The sequence below is a fragment of the Engystomops pustulosus genome, chromosome 7 (genome assembly GCF_040894005.1).
Source record: "Engystomops pustulosus chromosome 7, aEngPut4.maternal, whole genome shotgun sequence".
NCBI classification, from domain to species: Eukaryota; Metazoa; Chordata; class Amphibia; order Anura; family Leptodactylidae; genus Engystomops; species Engystomops pustulosus.
Window position 1 is genome coordinate 28,160,911 of NC_092417.1, and position 20,932 is coordinate 28,181,842.

The following is a 20,932-nucleotide window of genomic DNA, read 5'->3' on the forward strand; positions in this document are numbered from 1 at the left end:
TCCTACTATTCTGATAGTGATGACCTATCCCAGTGGTGGCGAACCTATGGCACTGGTGCCAGAGGTGGCACTCAGAGCCCTTTCTGTGGGCACTCAGGCCATCACCAGAGATGACTCCAGGTATCTTCCTGCAGTCCCAGACAGCCCAGGACTTGCTGTGCACAGAGCTATTTTAAAGTGACAGTGCTATCTGGGACTACTGGAGGAGTGGGAAGGTGTGGACAGATCTGGATTATCATTGGAGCTCCTGCTCCGGCCCTGACAATTCTTCCTGTTTATGGGACCGTGGAGGGAAGCTACAATGACCATCCAAATTTCTCCCATTTTCTGCTTTATTAGTGTCCTCAGGTGCTGGTATCAATGAAAGCTGTGACAGAACAGGAAGTATAAATCACAAATTACATTTCTGTGTTGGCACTTTGCAATAAATAAGTGGGTCTTGGTTGTAGTTTGGGCACTCGGCCTCTAAAAGGTTCGCCATCACTGACCTATCCTATAGCCAAGACAGATAGAAATCCGTTAAAGGGATCATAGGCTTCTTAAACGTTCAAGTGAATGCCCTTATTGATGATTTGAATATCAGCAGAACGTTGATTGCAGCTCTGAAGTGTAACAAAGTAACAGGAGGCCCCAAGACATTCCCATAAAATTAGCCACATTTTATACATCAACCAACAAACCTTTTCCGGGAGACTTGTGAGTGATGCCCCTTATTATGTCATTGGCCACGGTGCTGTACAGACTGACCAGTGCGGAGTTCTGCTTCCTCAGTAAACACGCCTGGACGCGATCCTCGGAAAGCCTTCCCTTATCGGAGCAGGTGTGATAGAGCTGCTCACATAGACGCCTGAGCTCCGCTGCCTGGAGCTCCATTCTGAAGTGCATGGTGCACAAGACGCTGTATAACCAATCCACTGGACGCCCATCTCCGGCCTCGTCTCCCCCCCGGAGTGACGGTAACACGTCCAGGAGGAAGGTCACAGTGATGTTCAGAAGGTAGTGGTTGTATTCCCCGGAGGCCGGGTGAGCCTCATCTACTAAGAGAAAACCCAGCAGCGACTGCACCAGCCGAGGATTCTGGGTAAGAAAACCCCGCAGAGATGAGATTGTCCCCTCGCTGAACCTGGGACTTGGCATTTCCCTTCTGTAGTCCTTTAATTCGGCGCGACTGTATTGAAATGCATCATACAGCTCCTGCGGGGGAAAGATCCGTATAAATAATACCGTATATTCTACAAGTCTGATATCGGTATGTGATGGGGCCCGTGGGGACAGAGCTCTTAATTTGGATTACAAAATTGGGGTAGATGAAGATATTAAGTTTAGCTGTGATACTGTATTGGCTTCAGTACATCGGAGTAGGCAGAACTGCAGTGTAAAGCAAGGGGGTGTCCTGGAGCAGTGGGAGTTGTCACTACAGAGTTAAAGGGGTTGTAAAAACATAGCCCCTTATCAATGGATAACAAGCTGATTGTGATGATCTGGTGAAGGGGATCCCTACTGATGATGGGTCTTGTTCTCACTAATAGTCAAGCTGCTGCTCCCTCTAATATACAAATGGACGTGTTGGGACTGTTTGTGGTCCCAATAGTCAGACCCGCACGGTTCAGCTTATAGTTAATCCTGTAGATAGGGGGCGTCCTTCTAGCTTGGTGTAACCCCTCTAAGGTTAGAGCGTGGCTTACTGACTACACACCCCATAAGAGTCAGTGATAACCCACGGCCCAAAGTTTTGTGCGCACTTCCCCGGATGTTACCTTCACGCTCTGCTCCGATGCGTTGTCCTGAAACTCCTCCAGTAAGACAAGAAACTCCGTCTCGTCTCTGACAATATCCGGCGGCCCCTTCTACAACACAAAGTACAATATAGACGTGAGCAGTTCTGCAGGATCCACATGACAACACTGCCAGTAACTGTGCCCCATACACATACATGACCGCATCCAGGTATCACTTATCGGGAGTAGGTGATACATTGTATATGATGGGTGTCGTATCACGCGATCACCTCTGAGGTCAATGGCTCATTAATAGGTAATCTACCATCAAACTCAACCACGACAAACTAGGAACACTTACTCATAGATCCAGGCACCGGGACTGTGGAAACCTTATATATGTTATCCATGGCCTCCTTCATTTTAAAATTATATTAATCAGCCTGAAGGAAGGGCTTTGAGGGGTGTTACTGGGGCCCCTCCGTGTTGTATCTTCACAAACTGGTGCACTGTCAAATCCACTCCTCCCCCCCACATCCCCTGCCAGAGTGTGAGAATTCATCAGTCAGAATGAGGGGGAGAGGGAGTGACAAGGAAGTGGGATGGACTGTGTAAAAGCCTGTGAAGCAACAGCACCCCCCCCCCCCCCTGAGTAACTAATATAAGAAGATTACCACTTATCTAGGAGTAAATGCCCCTGGTTTACCAGGAAGGATTTTGGTGGTAGATTTTCTTTAAAACCTGGTCCCTGAGGGGTTACATATAGTAAGAAGTTTTAGTATCACAACATGTGCAAGCCAAAAAGCAGAAGAGAAATTCTCACTCGCTGGAACAGAAAAGTAAAGTGTTTCCTGGATCCCGTCCAGAATGTAATGAGAGCGCAGGATAACCACTAAGTGTAATATGAGTGGGATAGGGGATAGAATATAAGGCCGTGTTAAAGGGGCGGCTGTGCTCATACACATAACCTTTAAGAATAAAGAGTAGGAGCTGCAGCCAGTCACCGGTCTCAGCAGTCGTGTGCCATATACAGCAGCATCGTTGCTGAGACCAGTCTTTGTTCACCTGCAGCCATCAATGTCGGATCAGAGTGACGCCATATTGAACCCTTTGTAATCCATGACACATGCAGCACAATTTAAGTGTTGAAAATCTCCAGCAGCGTCTTACATTATGTAACCATTCACCAGACCTGTATGTGCCCTGTACTTACATCAGCCCAGCTGTGCCAGTCCTCCAAGGCGTGGAGCCAGAACCAGGCGAGTCTCTGGGGAGGGGGCGCTACATCATGGCTGCAAAAGCAAGAATAGAGAACAATGAGGATCCGGGATAACCCTGTACTGGAGGCCGTACCGGTGATCACCCAGCTTTCCCAGGTGCAGATATAATAGCTATGTATGGGGTACATCTTATGGTGGGGGGCACTGTGCAGACCAGTATTATACAGGGTGGGGGGGGGGGGCACATCTTCTGGCGGGGGGCACTGTGCAGGCCAGTGTTATACAGGGGGCACATCTTATGGCGGGGGGCACTGTGCAGGCCAGTGTTATACAGGGGGCACATCTTATAGCGGGGGGCAGGGCACTGTGCAGGCCAGTGTTATACAGGGGGCACATCTTATGGCGGGGGGCACTGTGCAGGCCAGTGTTATACAGGGGGCACATCTTATGGCGGGGGGCACTGTGCAGGCCAGTGTTATACAGGGGGCACATCTTATGGCGGGGGGCACTGTGCAGGCCAGTGTTATACAGGGGGCACATCTTATGGCGGGGGGCACTGTGCAGGCCAGTGTTATACAGGGGGCACATCTTATGGCGGGGGGCACTGTGCAGGCCAGTGTTATACAGGGGGCACATCTTATGGCAGGGGGCAGGGCACTGTGCAGGCCAGTGTTATACAGGGGGCACATCTTATGGCAGGGGGCAGGGCACTGTGCAGGCCAGTGTTATACAGGGGGCACATCTTATGGCAGGGGGCGCTGTGCAGGCCAGTGTTATACAGGGGGCACATCATATAGCAGGGGGCGCTGTGCAGGCCAGTGTTATACAGGGGGCACATCATATAGCAGGGGGCATTGTGCAGGCCAGTGTTATACAGGGGGCACATCTTATGGCGGGGGGCACTGTGCAGGCCAGTATAATACAGGGGGCACATCTTATGGCGGGGGGCAGGGCACTGTGCAGGCCAGTGTTATACAGGGGGCACATCTTATGGCAGGGGGCACTGTGCAGGCCAGTATAATACAGGGGGCACATCTTATGGCGGAGGGCAGGGCACTGTGCAGGCCAGTGTTATACAGGGGGCACATCTTATGGCGGAGGGCAGGGCACTGTGCAGGCCAGTGTTATACAGGGGGCACATCTTATGGCGGGGGGCAGGGCACTGTGCAGGCCAGTGTTATACAGGGGGCACATCTTATGGCGGGGGGCACTGTGCAGGCCAGTATAATACAGGGGGCACATCTTATGGCGGGGGGCACTGTGCAGGCCAGTGTTATACAGGGGGCACATCTTATGGCGGGGGGCACTGTGCAGGCCAGTGTTATACAGGGGGCACATCTTATGGCGGGGGGCACTGTGCAGGCCAGTGTTATACAGGGGGCACATCTTATGGCGGGGGGCACTGTGCAGGCCAGTGTTATACAGGGGGCACATCTTATGGCGGGGGGCACTGTGCAGGCCAGTGTTATACAGGGGGCACATCTTATGGCGGGGGGCACTGTGCAGGCCAGTGTTATACAGGGGGCACATCTTATGGCGGGGGGCACTGTGCAGGCCAGTGTTATACAGGGGGCACATCTTATGGCGGGGGGCACTGTGCAGGCCAGTGTTATACAGGGGGCACATCTTATGGCGGGGGGCACTGTGCAGGCCAGTGTTATACAGGGGGCACATCTTATGGCAGGGGGCAGGGCACTGTGCAGGCCAGTGTTATACAGGGGGCACATCTTATGGCAGGGGGCGCTGTGCAGGCCAGTGTTATACAGGGGGCACATCATATAGCAGGGGGCATTGTGCAGGCCAGTGTTATACAGGGGGCACATCTTATGGCGGGGGGCACTGTGCAGGCCAGTATAATACAGGGGGCACATCTTATGGCGGGGGGCACTGTGCAGGCCAGTGTTATACAGGGGGCACATCTTATGGCAGGGGGCACTGTGCAGGCCAGTATAATACAGGGGGCACATCTTATGGCGGAGGGCAGGGCACTGTGCAGGCCAGTGTTATACAGGGGGCACATCTTATGGCGGGGGGCACTGTGCAGGCCAGTGTTATACAGGGAGCACATCTTATGGCGAGGGGCACTGTGCAGGCCAGTGTTATACAGGGGGCATATCTTATGGCGAGGGGCACTGTGCAGGCCAGTGTTATACAGGGGGGGGGGGCACATCTTCTGGCGGGGGGCACTGTGTAGGCCAGTGTTATACAGGGGGCACATCTTATGGTGGGGGGCACTGTGCAGGCCAGTGTTATACAGGGGGCACTGTTGGTGTATGTTCCGGGGCTCCAGCAGGGGGCAGCACACCCACCTCAGCACATGCGGCGCTCGGACCAGCCCCCTCAGTATCTCCTCGATGTGTTCGGCATCAGGACCCCGGAACAGTTGCGGCAGACAGGCCCGGGCCAGCGCCCAGTGCTCCCTCCGTAAGCACCGGCAGAAGAACTCTCGCAGCCTGCTCCATGCCGCCTCCGGCTCATCCCAGCACAACCGCTGCTGCTGCTGCCGCCGCGACATCTCCGCGCACTCCACTCACACCGTGCGCGGCCCTCAGCCCTCCCATATACAGCGAGTCATGTGACCCACCGAGGTCATGTGACTGGCTCTGAGCACGTGATGCGAGTGCTCCGCCCCTTCTCATCACCTACTGGTGACGTCACAAACGGAACGACCGGCGGGAGGCGCCACTGATCAGCGTGAGACTTCAGTTTCTACTTTGCAGATTCAATAAAATAATAATAATTTTTTTGTTTAATAAATAATTCAAAAAGGTAAAATAGTTTTTTTTACAGCTATTTTAATCTCAGGTTCAAAAGGGTTTTCCTCACTGTAGAATGTGCACGGAAGGGATGGATGAGAAGGGAAACATTGCCTCTTAGCTGCCTTCTAAGGCAGCCCCCAGGTCATTTTGTTTTGTTTTTGCGTTTCCATTTTTCACAAACTTTTTAATTTTTCCGTACATGTACGTCATAAAGCGTTAAGGGGTTTACATCTAGCACGACCTTTCAGAAAGCCTAATGACATGAGGAGAGCAAGGTAGCAATGTTTTCATTATATGTATATCCATATTTCCCAGTATCCCCTAGTGGAGCATCAATGGCTGTAAGTCTCCTCACACCTGCAAGGCGGCCTTAACTGGCAAAGTTTATCACACACAATAGCGTGCAGCTTTTCTCCCTGACTGGTAGAGATGGACTTTTTGGTTCCTCATCCAGTCAGGAGGAGCTGTAATTGATTGTAAACTGCAGATATTCTGACATTCAATAATTTTACCACATATATATGCGCACATGTAAGGTTCCAGGGTGTAATGGTTAGCACTCTTGGACCCATAAGGGAGATGCCACACGTGGCTTTTTGAACCCGTTTTTGGTATGTTTTTAAGAAGTCAGTTAAAAAATGCATGCGTTTTTGTACAGACTGCTTAAAACGGACCAAAAACGGGTTCAAAACGCCACATGTGGCATCACCCTAATTAGTTTCTGACCATAAATATTAGTGAAAAACACTTTCAGGGCTGACTGTGCCTTATTTTTACAAAGCATAACTACAGGCAGTCCCAGGGTTTGTTCTTAAGTTGAATTTGTATGTAAGTTGGAACTGTATAATTTATCATTGTAATCCCAGCCAGAACTTTTTTGGTCTCTGTGACAAATGGATTTTAAAAATGTTGGATTGTCAGAAGAACCAGGATTAGCAATAAAGCTTCATTACAGACACATTTGATAACTGTTACAGGTGATCAGTGTAGCCTGGGACTAAAGTACAATAAATTATCAATATCCAGAGGTCCGTAACTAGGGGTCGTATGCAAGTCGAGTGTGCTTAAGTAGGGGACCACCTGTATATGATTGGTGAGGACCTGACTGCTGGGACCCCCACCATCCACAAGGACGAGGGTCCTGTTCTCACTAAATGAATGAAGAGGCAGGTTGAGAATGAGTCCGACTACTCCACACAATACTATGGGAGCAGTGGAAATTGCTGAGCACAGAACAGCAGATCAGATGAGATAAAACTTTATATATCCCCAAAGGGAAATTCTTTTGCCTCAGTCATAGACATAGGATAAAACATATAAAAAAAACATACATAAGACATACAATCAAAACAACACATCATAAAATGGCCTAATTATCTCCAAGACGGTATTCAGTTGTGTTCAGCAGCCGCCAATTCTTTGTTATGAAGTGCTATGGCAACCGGAATAAAAGACCCTCCATAACTCTCTGTACAAATTTTCTTCTGAAGATATCTTACACGTGACAAGCCCTTTTTATACAATTTTCCACAGTTACATTTCAGGACTCATTCAATTAGTGAGAAAGCGACCCTCGTTCTTGTGAATGGTGAGGGTCACTTTTGTGAGGGTCTGACTGCTGGGACCCTCACCATCTGCAAGAACGAGGGTCATGTTCTCACTACTAAAATGAAGTGGTAGGTGGAGCTTGAGTCCTGCTGCTCCATTCAATACTAGAAGAGCATCGGAAATTGCTGAGCACAATGCTCTAGTATCTCAGGAACACTTAATGAATGTGAGTGTCACAGATACATAAGCGCAGTGCTCAGCAATGTCCAAGGCACCCATAATAATAAATGGAGCACAAGGACTCATGTTCGACCTGCCGCTTCATTCTATTAGTGGGAAGTAAGAAGACCCCCGTTCTTGTGAATGGTGAGGGTCCCTTTCTTGTGATCGGTGGAGGTCTTAGCAGAAGATTTGGATCATTGATCAGATTTTTATTTAATAACAGTTACAATAATACTTGGGCCCAATCTACAATATTACCGTGGGGCCCAGCCTTCCCTACACATTGTAGTGTTAGTGATCTGTCTACATTGGATGAGAATATAATTTGTAGGAAAAGACGTTGACTACTAGGAGCCCGGATCATAGTTTGCCGTTACCATGGTGACTAGATGAGGGTTGTAGTCTGTGGTTGTGACTCAGCTTGTAGTATAGACTGTATAGTACAGATAAGTCCCTCTCCGCCTCTGGACTGTACTTAGTGTTTACTTTTGAAAGGGGAATATAAACTCCTGTTCTACATCACAGCTCCACAGTGTCACCAGCTCCGCAGTATCACCATCTCCGCAGTATCACCAGCTCCACAGTGTCACCAGCTCCGCAGTATCACCATCTCCGCAGTATCACCAGCTCCACAGTGTCACCAGCTCCGCAGTATCGCCAGCATCCGCCTCTCACCATGACCGAAATAGAGACCTGCGCTAACGTGAGTAGACAATTTCTCAAAAAGAATGGAATTCCTGGAGAATAATTTCTGCAATCTGTTATACTTGTTTTTCAAATGTTAAACATTTTGGCTTGTTGTCATAGACTAGAAACATTTAAGGGTGATGGCACACATGGCGTTTTGAACCCGTTTTTGGTCAGTTTTTAAGCAGTCCTTTAAAAAACACATGCGTTTTCTGAAAACGCATCCGTTTTTTGACCAGTTTTAATTAAGATAATTGGTAACGCATGCGTTTTTTTAACGGACTGCTTAAAAACGGACCAAAAACGGGTTCAAAACGCCAGGTGTGGCATCACCCTAAGATCTATGTAGAACTGATTCATCTCACAACTGAGGGTTTGCTACATTTGTATCCATTCTATACACACTATAGCAGTGGTGGCGAACCTATGGCACGGGTGCCAGAGGTGGCTCTTGGAGCCATTTCTGTGGGCACTCAGACCATCACCTCAGGACAGAGTTCAACAAATATGACCAAATCCACCAAGTCCCAGGCAACTTAAGAGATGCTGCTCTCAGAGCTATTTTAAAGCAACACTTCATTGGCTGTTAGGAACTGCGGGAAAAGTGAGAAGGTGTTGACAGAACTGCAATATCTTTGGAGGTCACCCTGCTGGACCAACCACTTTTCCTCTACAGAGAGACCCTGGAGAGAAGCTACAACGAGAGTTTGAATGTGCCCTCCTTCTTTCAACTGTATTGGTGGCCTCAGGGGGGCGATACAATTGAAAGATGTGGAAGAACAGGTAGCAATAAGTTACTGCTTAAAATGCCATGTTGGCACTTCACGGGAAAATAAGTGGATTTTGGTTGTAGTTTTGGCACTCGGTCTCCAAAAGGTTCGCCATCACTGCACTATAGCAACCTATGAGCATTTGAGACATGTGAGCTAGGGATTTACTTACAGGGGTTGTCCATCCTAAAGAGAGGGCAGTTGATTATCATAGAGTATTAACTAGAGGTCAGGAGTTGCGCTGCCCTTAATTTTGGTGGGGTGGATTTTAGGCATTATAGCCTTGTCCCTTAGACTTGTATGGCACATACCAACAACACAAGTAGATGGGATTGCTGAAGGTAGATGAGTGTGCGGCTATCTCCGGACACCCAATAATATTTGGAACTAAGGGAACACCGACCCCCTTAAAATTCAATCATCTTTGAGGTCGGACCCCCAATGATCACACACTATATACTGTACATAGTTAATATGTTTCCATCGTGGGACACATCCTTTAACTCAAAGAAAATTGCCAGTGTACAGCAATTGTAACAAACTCTCAGCTGTTACAGTTATGATATCAAAGCAAGATTTCACTTAGTAATTTTACCATTCACTAACAGCAAGCAGAGATCTTGTTGTAGAGCTTTGTATTATAACAGTTATGGTCATCCAACTTCATTGTTTACTTATAAGTGAAAGAGGTGAAATAATTGAAAGCATTGAAGAGAGGGAAATTTTTGTAAAGTAGCCTACAACTTGTTGCCTCATAGTGAAACATATGGACATGTGATGGCCGTGGTAACCTATGATTTTAGCTCCTTGTTACTGGAGTCAAATTTTTGCAGAAGCCTTCGAAATCTACCATCAAAAATCCATCCTGATAAACCAGGGACATTACTCATAGATCCAGGCACCGGGACTGTGGTAATCTTCTTATATTTGTTATCCATGGTCTCCATCCTTCTAAAATCAACTTTTACAATTATGGTAATGAGCCAGAAGAGCTCTGGGAGTCCTACCAGAGCCCCTTTATGCTCTGTCTTCACAGACTGTTACACTTTCTCCCCTCCTCCCTCTGCCGGATGTAATCTCACCAGAGCAGAGGAGGTTTAAGCACATTGGGTGGAGGTATGTGCTCCTGCACAGTGTAACAGCCTGCAAAGCTACAGAATGGAGGGGCCCTTCCGTGCTGTAGATGTACAGGCTGTTACACTGTGCAAGAGTACTTCCTTCACCCACCATGTGCTGAAACTTCCTTACATCAAGCAGAGGGAGGGGGAAGTGCAGAGGGAGAAACAGGAAAATCATCATGTAAGGCTGCAGCACAGAGGGGCTCTGGTAACACCCACAGGAGTCCTTGTGGCTCATTAGCATAATTGTAAAAGTTGAATTTAGAAGGAAGGAGGCCATGGATAACACATATAAGAAGACGACCACAGTCACAGTGTCTGGATTTGTAAGTAAGTGCCCCTGGTTTATCATGCTGGGTTTTAATGGTAGATTTCCTATCAAAAACTAAATAAAACTAAAAACCTGAGCAAAAAACTCACAGACGTAGTATCTTTTCTCAGTAGCAGCAGATATTACGGTGGACTCCAAACTAGGAATTTACTCATAGGAGATGTATATAATTTTACAAAATAGCTGATTATTTTTTAAAACAGCTCCACGCTTGATCATTGGTTGTGTCTGGTATTGCAGTTCAGGACGGTTCTCATAAATGGGGCTGGCACTAGGCACAATATCTGTGTTAGAGATGCTGATAACACTGCATTAGGGTGAGGGGACGGGCGGCGGGGGATTTGAATGGTAATAATCCTTATCTATGAGCAGCGTTTGGGCTGGGACCTGTTTTTTTATGAACGAGTCAGACTGCTGCACACAGATATGGAGGCGCTGCAGCGCTGTGTGGTAGCTACAGATTTTTTAAAAGAAATTGTTGATGTTTGATTAAAAGGACGTCATCAGGAGTATTTGTCATGAGCTCAGTGTCACATTATACCCAGCAGTCCAAGCCCTCCACTGTGTGTATTATCCTGTACTGTGACATCACTGTGTGTATTATCCCTGTACTGTGACATCACTGTGTGTATTATCCCTGCACTGTGACATCATTGTGTGTATTATATCCTGTACTGTGACATCACTGTGTGTATTATCCTGTACTGTGACATCACTGTGTGTATTATCCCTGTACTGTGACATCACTGTGTGTATTATCCCTGTACTGTGACATCACTGTGTGTATTATCCTGTACTGTGACATCACTGTGTGTATTATCCCTGTACTGTGACATCACTGTGTGTATTATCCCTGTACTGTGACATCACTGTGTATATTATCCCTGTACTGTGACATCACTGTTTGTATTACCCCTGTACTGTGACATCACTATGTGTATTATCCCTGCACTGTGACATCACTGTGTGTATTATCTCTGTACTTTGACATCACTGTGTGTATTATCCTGTACTGTGACATCACTGTGTGTATTATCCCTGTACTGTGACATCACTGTGTATATTATCCCTGTACTGTGACATCACTGTGTATATTATCTCTGTACTGTGACATCACTGTGTGTATTATCCCTGTACTGTGACATCACTGTGTATATTATCTCTGTACTGTGACATCACTGTGTGTATTATCCCTGTACTGTGACATCACTGTGTATATTATCTCTGTACTGTGATATCACTGTGTGTATTATCCTGTACTGTGACATCACTGTGTGTATTATCTCTGTACTGTGATATCACTGTGTGTATTATCCCTGTACTGTGACATCACTGTGTGTATTATCCCTGTACTGTGACATCACTGTGTGTATTATCCCTGTACTGTGACATCACTGTGTATATTATCCCTGTACTGTGACATCACTGTTTGTATTACCCCTGTACTGTGACATCACTATGTGTATTATCCCTGTACTGTGACATCACTGTGTGTATTATCTCTGTACTGTGACATCACTGTGTGTATTATCCTGTACTGTGACATCACTGTGTGTATTATCCCTGTACTGTGACATCACTGTGTATATTATCTCTGTACTGTGACATCACTGTGTGTATTATCCCTGTACTGTGACATCACTGTGTATATTATCTCTGTACTGTGATATCACTGTGTGTATTATCCTGTACTGTGACATCACTGTGTGTATTATCTCTGTACTGTGACATCACTGTGTGTATTATCCCTGTACTGTGACATCACTGTGTGTATTATCCCTTGTACTGTGACATCACTGTGTGTATTATCTGTACTGTGACATCACTGTGTGTATTATCCCTGTACTGTGACATCACTGTGTGTATTATCCCTGTACTGTGACATCACTGTGTGTATTATCCTGTACTGTGACATCACTGTGTGTATTATCCCTGTACTGTGACATCACTGTGTGTATTATCCCTGTACTGTGACATCACTGTGTATATTATCCCTGTACTGTGACATCACTGTTTGTATTACCCCTGTACTGTGACATCACTATGTGTATTATCCCTGTACTGTGACATCACTGTGTGTATTATCTCTGTACTGTGACATCACTGTGTGTATTATCCTGTACTGTGACATCACTGTGTGTATTATCCCTGTACTGTGACATCACTGTGTATATTATCTCTGTACTGTGACATCACTGTGTGTATTATCCCTGTACTGTGACATCACTGTGTATATTATCTCTGTACTGTGATATCATTGTGTGTATTATCCTGTACTGTGCCATCACTGTGTGTATTATCTCTGTACTGTGACATCACTGTGTGTATTATCCCTGTACTGTGACATCACTGTGTGTATTATCCCTTGTACTGTGACATCACTGTGTGTATTATCTGTACTGTGACATCACTGTGTGTATTATCCCTGTACTGTGACATCACTGTGTGTATTATCCCTTGTACTGTGACATCACTATGTGTATTATCCCTGTACTGTGACATCACTGTGTGTATTATCTCTGTACTGTGACATCACTGTGTATATTATCCCTGTACTGTGACATCACTGTTTGTATTACCCCTGTACTGTGACATCACTATGTGTATTATCCCTGTACTGTGACATCACTGTGTGTATTATCTCTGTACTGTGACATCACTGTGTGTATTATCCTGTACTGTGACATCACTGTGTGTATTATCCCTGTACTGTGACATCACTGTGTATATTATCTCTGTACTGTGACATCACTGTGTGTATTATCCCTGTACTGTGACATCACTGTGTATATTATCTCTGTACTGTGATATCATTGTGTGTATTATCCTGTACTGTGCCATCACTGTGTGTATTATCTCTGTACTGTGACATCACTGTGTGTATTATCCCTGTACTGTGACATCACTGTGTGTATTATCCCTTGTACTGTGACATCACTGTGTGTATTATCTGTACTGTGACATCACTGTGTGTATTATCCCTGTACTGTGACATCACTGTGTGTATTATCCCTTGTACTGTGACATCACTGTGTGTATTATCTGTACTGTGACATCACTGTGTGTATTATCCCTGTACTGTGACATCACTGTGTGTATTATCTCTGTACTGTGACATCACTGGGTTTATTATCCCTGTACTGTGACATCACTGTGTGCATTATCTCTGTACTGTGACATCACTGTGTGTATAATCCCTGTACTGTGACATCACTGTGTGTATTATCCCTGTACTGTGACGTCACTGTGAGTATTATCCCTGTACTGTGACATCACTGTGTGTATTATCTCTGTACTGTGACATCACTGTGTGTATTATCCTTGTACTGTGACATCACTGTGTGTATTATCCCTGTACGGTGACATCACTGTGTGTATTATCCCTGTACTGTGACATCACTGTGTATATTATCTCTGTACTGTGATATCACTGTGTGTATTATCTCTGTACTGTGACATCACTGTGTGTATTATCCCTGTACTGTGACATCACTGTGTGTATCATCCCTTGTACTGTGACATCACTGTGTGTATTATCTGTACTGTGACATCACTGTGTGTATTATCCCTGTACTGTGACATCACTGTGTGTATTATCCCTGTACTGTGACATCACTGTGTGTATTACCCCTTGTACTGTGACATCACTGTGTGTATTATCTGTACTGTGACATCACTGTGTGTATTATCCCTGTACTGTGACATCACTGTGTGTATTATCCCTGTACTGTGACATCACTGTGTGCATTATCTCTGTACTGTGACATCACTGTGTGTATAATCCCTGTACTGTGACATCACTGTGTGTATTATCCCTGTACTGTGACGTCAATGTGAGTATTTTCCCTGTACTGTGACATCACTGTGAGTATTATCCCTGTACTGTGACATCACTGTGTGTATTATCTCTGTACTGTGACATCACTGTGTGTATTATCCTTGTACTGTGATATCATTGTGTGTATTATCACTGTACTGTGACATCCCTGTGGGTATTATCCCTGTACTGTGACATCACTGTGTATTATCCCTGTACTGTGACATCACTGTGTGTATTATCCCTGTACTGTGACATCACTGTGTGTATTATCTCTGTACTGTGACATCACTGTGTGTATTATCCTGTACTGTGACATCACTGTGTGTATTATCCCTGTACTGTGACATCACTATGTGTATTATCCCTGTACTGTGACATCCCTGTGTGTATTATCTCTGTACTGTGACATCACTGTGTGTATTATCCCTGTACTGTGACATCACTGTGTGTATTATCCCTGTACTGTGACATCACTGTGTGTATTATCCCTGTACTGTGACATCACTGTGTGTATTATCCCCGTACTGTGACATCACTGTGTGTATTATTCCTGTACTGTGACATCCCTGTGTGTATTATCCCAGTACTGTGACATCACTGTATGTATTATCCTTGTACTGTGACATCACTGTGTGTATTATCCCTGTACGGTGACATCACTGTGTGTATTATCCCTGTACTGTGACATCACTGTGTATATTATCTCTGTACTGTGATATCACTGTGTGTATTATCTCTGTACTGTGACATCACTGTGTGTATTATCTCTGTACTGTGACATCACTGTGTGTATTATCCCTGTACTGTGACATCACTGTGTGTATCATCCCTTGTACTGTGACATCACTGTGTGTATTATCTGTACTGTGACATCACTGTGTGTATTATCCCTGTACTGTGACATCACTGTGTGTATTATCCCTGTACTGTGACATCACTGTGTGTATTACCCCTTGTACTGTGACATCACTGTGTGTATTATCTGTACTGTGACATCACTGTGTGTATTATCCCTGTACTGTGACATCACTGTGTGTATTATCCCTGTACTGTGACATCACTGTGTGTATTATCTCTGTACTGTGACATCACTGTGTGTATTATCCTTGTACTGTGATATCATTGTGTGTATTATCACTGTACTGTGACATCCCTGTGGGTATTATCCCTGTACTGTGACATCACTGTGTATTATCCCTGTACTGTGACATCACTGTGTGTATTATCCCTGTAATGTCACATCACTGTGTGTATTATCCCTGTACTGTGACATCACTGTGTGTATTATCTCTGTACTGTGACATCACTGTGTGTATTATCCTGTACTGTGACATCACTGTGTGTATTATCCCTGTACTGTGACATCACTATGTGTATTATCCCTGTACTGTGACATCCCTGTGTGTATTATCTCTGTACTGTGACATCACTGTGTGTATTATCCCTGTACTGTGACATCCCTGTGTGTATTATCCCAGTACTGTGACATCACTGTGTGTATTATCCCTGTACTGTGACATCACTGTGTGCATTATCTCTGTACTGTGACATCACTGTGTGTATAATCCCTGTACTGTGACATCACTGTGTGTATTATCCCTGTACTGTGACGTCAATGTGAGTATTTTCCCTGTACTGTGACATCACTGTGAGTATTATCCCTGTACTGTGACATCACTGTGTGTATTATCTCTGTACTGTGACATCACTGTGTGTATTATCCTTGTACTGTGATATCATTGTGTGTATTATCACTGTACTGTGACATCCCTGTGGGTATTATCCCTGTACTGTGACATCACTGTGTATTATCCCTGTACTGTGACATCACTGTGTGTATTATCCCTGTAATGTCACATCACTGTGTGTATTATCCCTGTACTGTGACATCACTGTGTGTATTATCTCTGTACTGTGACATCACTGTGTGTATTATCCTGTACTGTGACATCACTGTGTGTATTATCCCTGTACTGTGACATCACTATGTGTATTATCCCTGTACTGTGACATCCCTGTGTGTATTATCCCAGTACTGTGACATCCCTGTGTGTATTATCCCAGTACTGTGACATCCCTGTGTGTGACACTTGTATAATCCGTATTAGCAGTTCCTTCTATTGTGACTGATTCCCCTCTCTTTTCCATTTGCAGGGAGTACAATATGTGGGTGACATCAGAGGAGGGCTGAAGCCGGCGATGAGGATCACCATCATGGGGCTTGTAGACGTCAGACCCCAGAGGTAACATCTATCTGTATATCTGGTTACATCTACACAAACAATAGATTATTTTTCTGTTTTTGGCTCAACCTATTTTTTAAGTCTTTTACAATGATTAGGGATTGGGGTCAGTTACCCTGTGTCTCCCCTAAAATCAGACCCGCAAAACCTAATCCTCATCCTACAACTGTAATACACAGCCCCCGAATCTCTGTGCTTTGTGCTATGGGAGACAAGTAGGGCGTGACTGCACTGGGCACCCAACCTCATTTTGGTAATGTTGAGGCACCGTGAGGGTCAACACCAGCCATGAGGAAGGGGCTGATTTAGGGATATAATGGAGCCAGTTTCTATATGTTACTTATAGTGATGGCTCTTCCATCCATAGTTTCCTATTTAGGATATTAGGACACCATATGTATTATTAGGGGAGGGTTGGACTGGCCCACCATGTACCCGAGGGTTTAGCCCTCAAAAGTCCAGGATATCTACCACCAGGATGAAGGACTGTATGCAAATGAGCCTGAGGGTCTCCAGGCTCTAGTAACACCTATGGAGTCTGAAGCCCCTCAGGCTTATTTGCATACAGTCCTTCATCCTGGTGGTAGACAACCCAACTTGGAAGCTACAAAAGTTGATGGGTCCTGATAATCACATGGTGGACCCAAGAAAATTCAGTTTGGGGAAGGGGTGTCTAGTGCTAAGGGCATCCCCTTTAAACCATTCACAGGGGCTATAGGAGGGATGAAGGGGTTGCGTGAAACCATAGGTATTTTTTACCTGCAACTGTGACCCATAAGATCAGCCACTAACTGTGAATGATATAAGGTGCTGTAAAGCGCCCCCCACAGGGGAAATAGAGCATTACACATTAGCCATTGAAATGTATGGCATCTATTTGTATTGCCTGGATGTGCTGGGTCCACGATATAGAAGTTCTGTATAGACTTTATTTCATAGATCCTAAATGGCGGACCCTTTATCTCCATGAAGGGGGTATCTTCAGTCGTTCATGTTGGCGGCTCTGATATATCCCCTTCTGTGTGCAGCTTTACCGTCAGTTTGCTGTCCAGTCCCAGGGACACAGAGGAGGACATCCCATTTCTACTGACCGTCAACTTCAGGGACAGATCCATCATCCGAAATGCCAAGTTTGCAGGAATTTGGGGAGCAGAGGAGAGGAAAGTCCCATATTTCCCTTTCACCCCTGGAGACAACTTTAAGGTAAGAGTCTAAAGACCCCTATACGTTCATTAAAGGGTGACACAAAGACATTTGGGGGCAATACACATGTACACAAGAGCCATTTCAGGCCCTTTTAAGGTCCTCCAAAGGTCCTGAAACTGCAGAAGGCAGAAGGGACATATCCTTCATTTTCCAAGAAGTAGATTCTAGTCCCATATGTAGGAAGTGACTCCAGACTTGTAGGGGCTATAATATTCATACAGCCCAGGGCCCATGGTGGTCTTATCCGCCCCTGGATAGCTCATGCCCAGGTTTCCATGGCACTATGTGTGAGATGACTGGCCAGGTCTTATTCCTGCATGTGTTTGAGGCTCTGGTAGTGTTTTTCACTGTCATGTGAGCACACAACAACCCCAATAATCTGGGATCGCTGTGATCGCATGAATGGGGGTCCATAAGTATAATGGGTTATTATGGGGTGATACTCAGCCACCACATTATTCACTACTAGAGAAAATTGTCCCAAATCTCCTATAAGAATGAGTAAAGCATCTGGCAAGTCATGCGCACCACGGAAATCCCCCCTAAGCCCATGCCCCTTACTCCAGGCCCACTCTGTATAATTCTCGCCCTTAGGGCCCCCCACTGCTTACTGTCATAGTGTGACCAACTCCTCCCCCTTATATTGTGCCCCCACTGATATTTTAGCAGCCTCAGACTGTGCCTTCTCCCCAGCTCCCCCTTATATTATGTCCCCCAACAGCAGCTTTCTCTCATATTGTGGCCCCAGATCCTTATTGTAATAAACATCAAACACTTACCTCTCCCCACTCCCCTGCAGCAGCTCTTCTTTCCTCCCTGAAGATGGCAGGGAGACGACTTCATATAATCGCACCTGCAGACTCTCTACAATATCACTGTATACAACTCTGTTAGGACAGAGTTGATGTCCCAGGATATACCTCCTCCCACACGGGACTGTCCCGCCGTATCCAGGACAGTCGGGATTTATGCCCGGGGATGGCGCTGTATTACTAGTGACAACTGTGGTCCCATCTAGTTTTTAAGTTTTCAGAAGATTAAGGATTTAAAGGGGTTTTCTCATCTGAGCATTCACATTTGATGTGATTTATCTGTCATATACATACTGTACATATCTTCAATTGTATGTTATTAAAAAAAAGTTACTATGTGAAGTAAATGTTGCCATGTTGTCCTTTAGATACAACCACCATCACCTTCAAATTGGTCAGGCAGGACTCGATAGCGCATGTCTGACACCTCTGCCAGGATGCTGAGGTGGTCGTATCCAAGGACATCTAATTTCTAAGTGACAACATGGCTACATTTATTGGAAATTATCTTCACAGGTAGATTATTTGTAATAACATCCAACGGAAGAAATGTTTATATATGGTAGGTGAGAATATCCCTTTAACCAGGAGTAGGATAGTCACAACTAAGTTGTGGAGGGGTTCTCATAGTGAAGGGCACCTCTGAAAATAGGGCTTATGTACCATATGTGGGTATAATTCTATGTAGATCTCAGTGCAGGTATAATAGCCGGAGTAGTAGTATCCATATGACAGGATTATGTATGGAGCACATCCAAGGGCTTTGGTAAAGGTCGGATAGCCGGACATCTTCTCCATTACTCTTGTTCTTCTCATTCCAGATGGAGATCCACTGTGAACATCAACAAATGCGGGTTCTCCTGGACGGACAACGACTGTGCGACTTCACGCATCGCGTACCACAACTCAAAGCCGTCACCGGGCTCAGGGTCACAGGAGACATTAAACTTACCAAGGTGGCATAAGAGTCATGCACTGGGCATAGAGAGGCAGAGGGTACCAGACACCTACCTGCCTGGTACCAGTTATGTTCTAAGTGCTATTTATTACTTGCATGGAGCCATTGCCCTGACTGCCTGGCATCATTATATTACTACTTGTAGGTACCAGTCTACTGTCCTGCTGGAACCATTTCACTACTTGCCACGTACCATGGTACCACGTACATGATGCTATGTTACTACCTGCTTAGTACTCTTTTATTAGTCATTTGGAGCCAGTCTCTTATCTGCTTGGCATCATACCACCACTAGTGGTACCAGATCACTAACCCATTGGAACCATTTTACTACTTGCCTGGTACCAGTTTACTACTCGCCCGATGCCCTTCTCTCCAATTACACGATGCCAGGTTACTACTCTCCCGGGGCGGTTACATGATGCTAGGTTTACTATTTGCCCTGTCCATTGTCTACCATTACAATGCCCGCTGCCATTGCATTGCGCCAGGTTTACTGCTTTCTTCTATTTTCCTGGTACCTGCTTGACGATAGTCTGCTATATACTTGGTGCGCTATCTTGGCGCCGGGTCCCTATCTGCCATGCTACCACTTGGGTGAGACCAGTGCTCTCCGGTCCGCTATATCCCTGGTATCAGTGTATGTTGTAGATAAGAAGATACCAGATGGGTCGGTTCTGCCGTGTAGTTTTCTGTATGTCGGGTCACTGAGGCACACAGCGCCACCCTCAGGATTGTGAATGTGTGATATTATGTTGCATTAAGATTAATAAAATCTCTTGTATTCCTCTTGGGTCAGCGCTCCTGGTACTTCTGCCTCCATCACTGCTGATACCAGGTACATTACAGTGACGTGATGGAGGGTTTTTTAGTGTAAATTCTGCGCAAACCAAATACCGACTTTGTTATCTGCGCAGATTGTACTGTGTGCAGGCAGCATGTTATAGAGCAGGAGGAGCAGAGCAGATTTTACATAGTGTCCTATCTGCAGACAGCATGTTATAGAGCAGGAGGAGCTGAGCAGATTATACATAGTCTCCTATCTTCAGGCAGCATGTTATAGAGCAGGAGGAGCTGAGCAAATTGTACATAGTGTCCTATCTGCAGGCAGCATGATATAGAGCAGGAGGAGCTGAGCAGATTGTACAGTGTCCTATCTGCAGGTAGTATGTTATAGAGCAGGAGGAGCTGAGCAGATTGTACATAGTGTCCCATCTGCAGGCAGCATGTTATAGAGCAGGAGGAGCTGAGCAGATTGTACATAGTTTATATGGTTGAAAAAAGACAGATGTCCATCAAAGTTCAACCAAGGAAGGGAAGGGATTGGATGAGGAAAGGATTCAGGGGAAATAATTCTATATCACATAACCATCAATGTTATTTAGGTGTAAAAAGGCATCTAGACCCTTCTTGAAGCTCTCTGCTGTCCCTGCTGTGACTAGAGCTTCAGCTCGGCTATTCCACAAATTTAAAGTTCTCGGCCCGATCATATATGCGTTTCCAGGGAGACATGTGGTCGT

General features: G+C 45.6%; 2 protein-coding genes across 3 annotated transcripts in view; one reads left to right on the forward strand and one right to left on the reverse strand.

The window, feature by feature from the left end:
- The window catches only part of ZFYVE26 (zinc finger FYVE-type containing 26), a 32,971-nt gene extending 27,424 nt beyond the window's left edge, over window positions 1–5,547 (reverse strand). Inside the window, exons 1-4 of the mRNA XM_072115179.1 lie at window positions 5,248–5,547; window positions 2,932–3,010; window positions 1,758–1,847; window positions 681–1,194 (exon numbers count right to left, since the gene is read on the reverse strand). Of these exons, the coding sequence (XP_071971280.1) occupies window positions 681–1,194; window positions 1,758–1,847; window positions 2,932–3,010; window positions 5,248–5,453 (889 nt within the window). The 5' untranslated portion in view covers window positions 5,454–5,547. The remainder of the gene's footprint in view (window positions 1–680; window positions 1,195–1,757; window positions 1,848–2,931; window positions 3,011–5,247) is intronic.
- Window positions 5,544–20,199, forward strand: LOC140069460 (galectin-related protein A-like). Of its 2 annotated transcripts, none has more exons than XM_072115181.1 (5): window positions 5,544–5,632; window positions 7,993–8,170; window positions 16,348–16,436; window positions 17,465–17,639; window positions 19,276–20,199. In XM_072115181.1, exons 2-5 carry the CDS (start codon window positions 8,144–8,146, stop codon window positions 19,417–19,419), a joined length of 435 nt encoding a protein of 144 aa, XP_071971282.1. In that variant the 5' UTR covers window positions 5,544–5,632; window positions 7,993–8,143; the 3' UTR covers window positions 19,420–20,199. The 2 variants fall into 2 exon arrangements, with proteins under 2 accessions (XP_071971282.1, XP_071971281.1); XM_072115180.1 differs by lacking the exon at window positions 5,544–5,632 and adding an exon at window positions 5,766–5,972.
- Window positions 20,200–20,932: the final 733 nt, after the last annotated feature.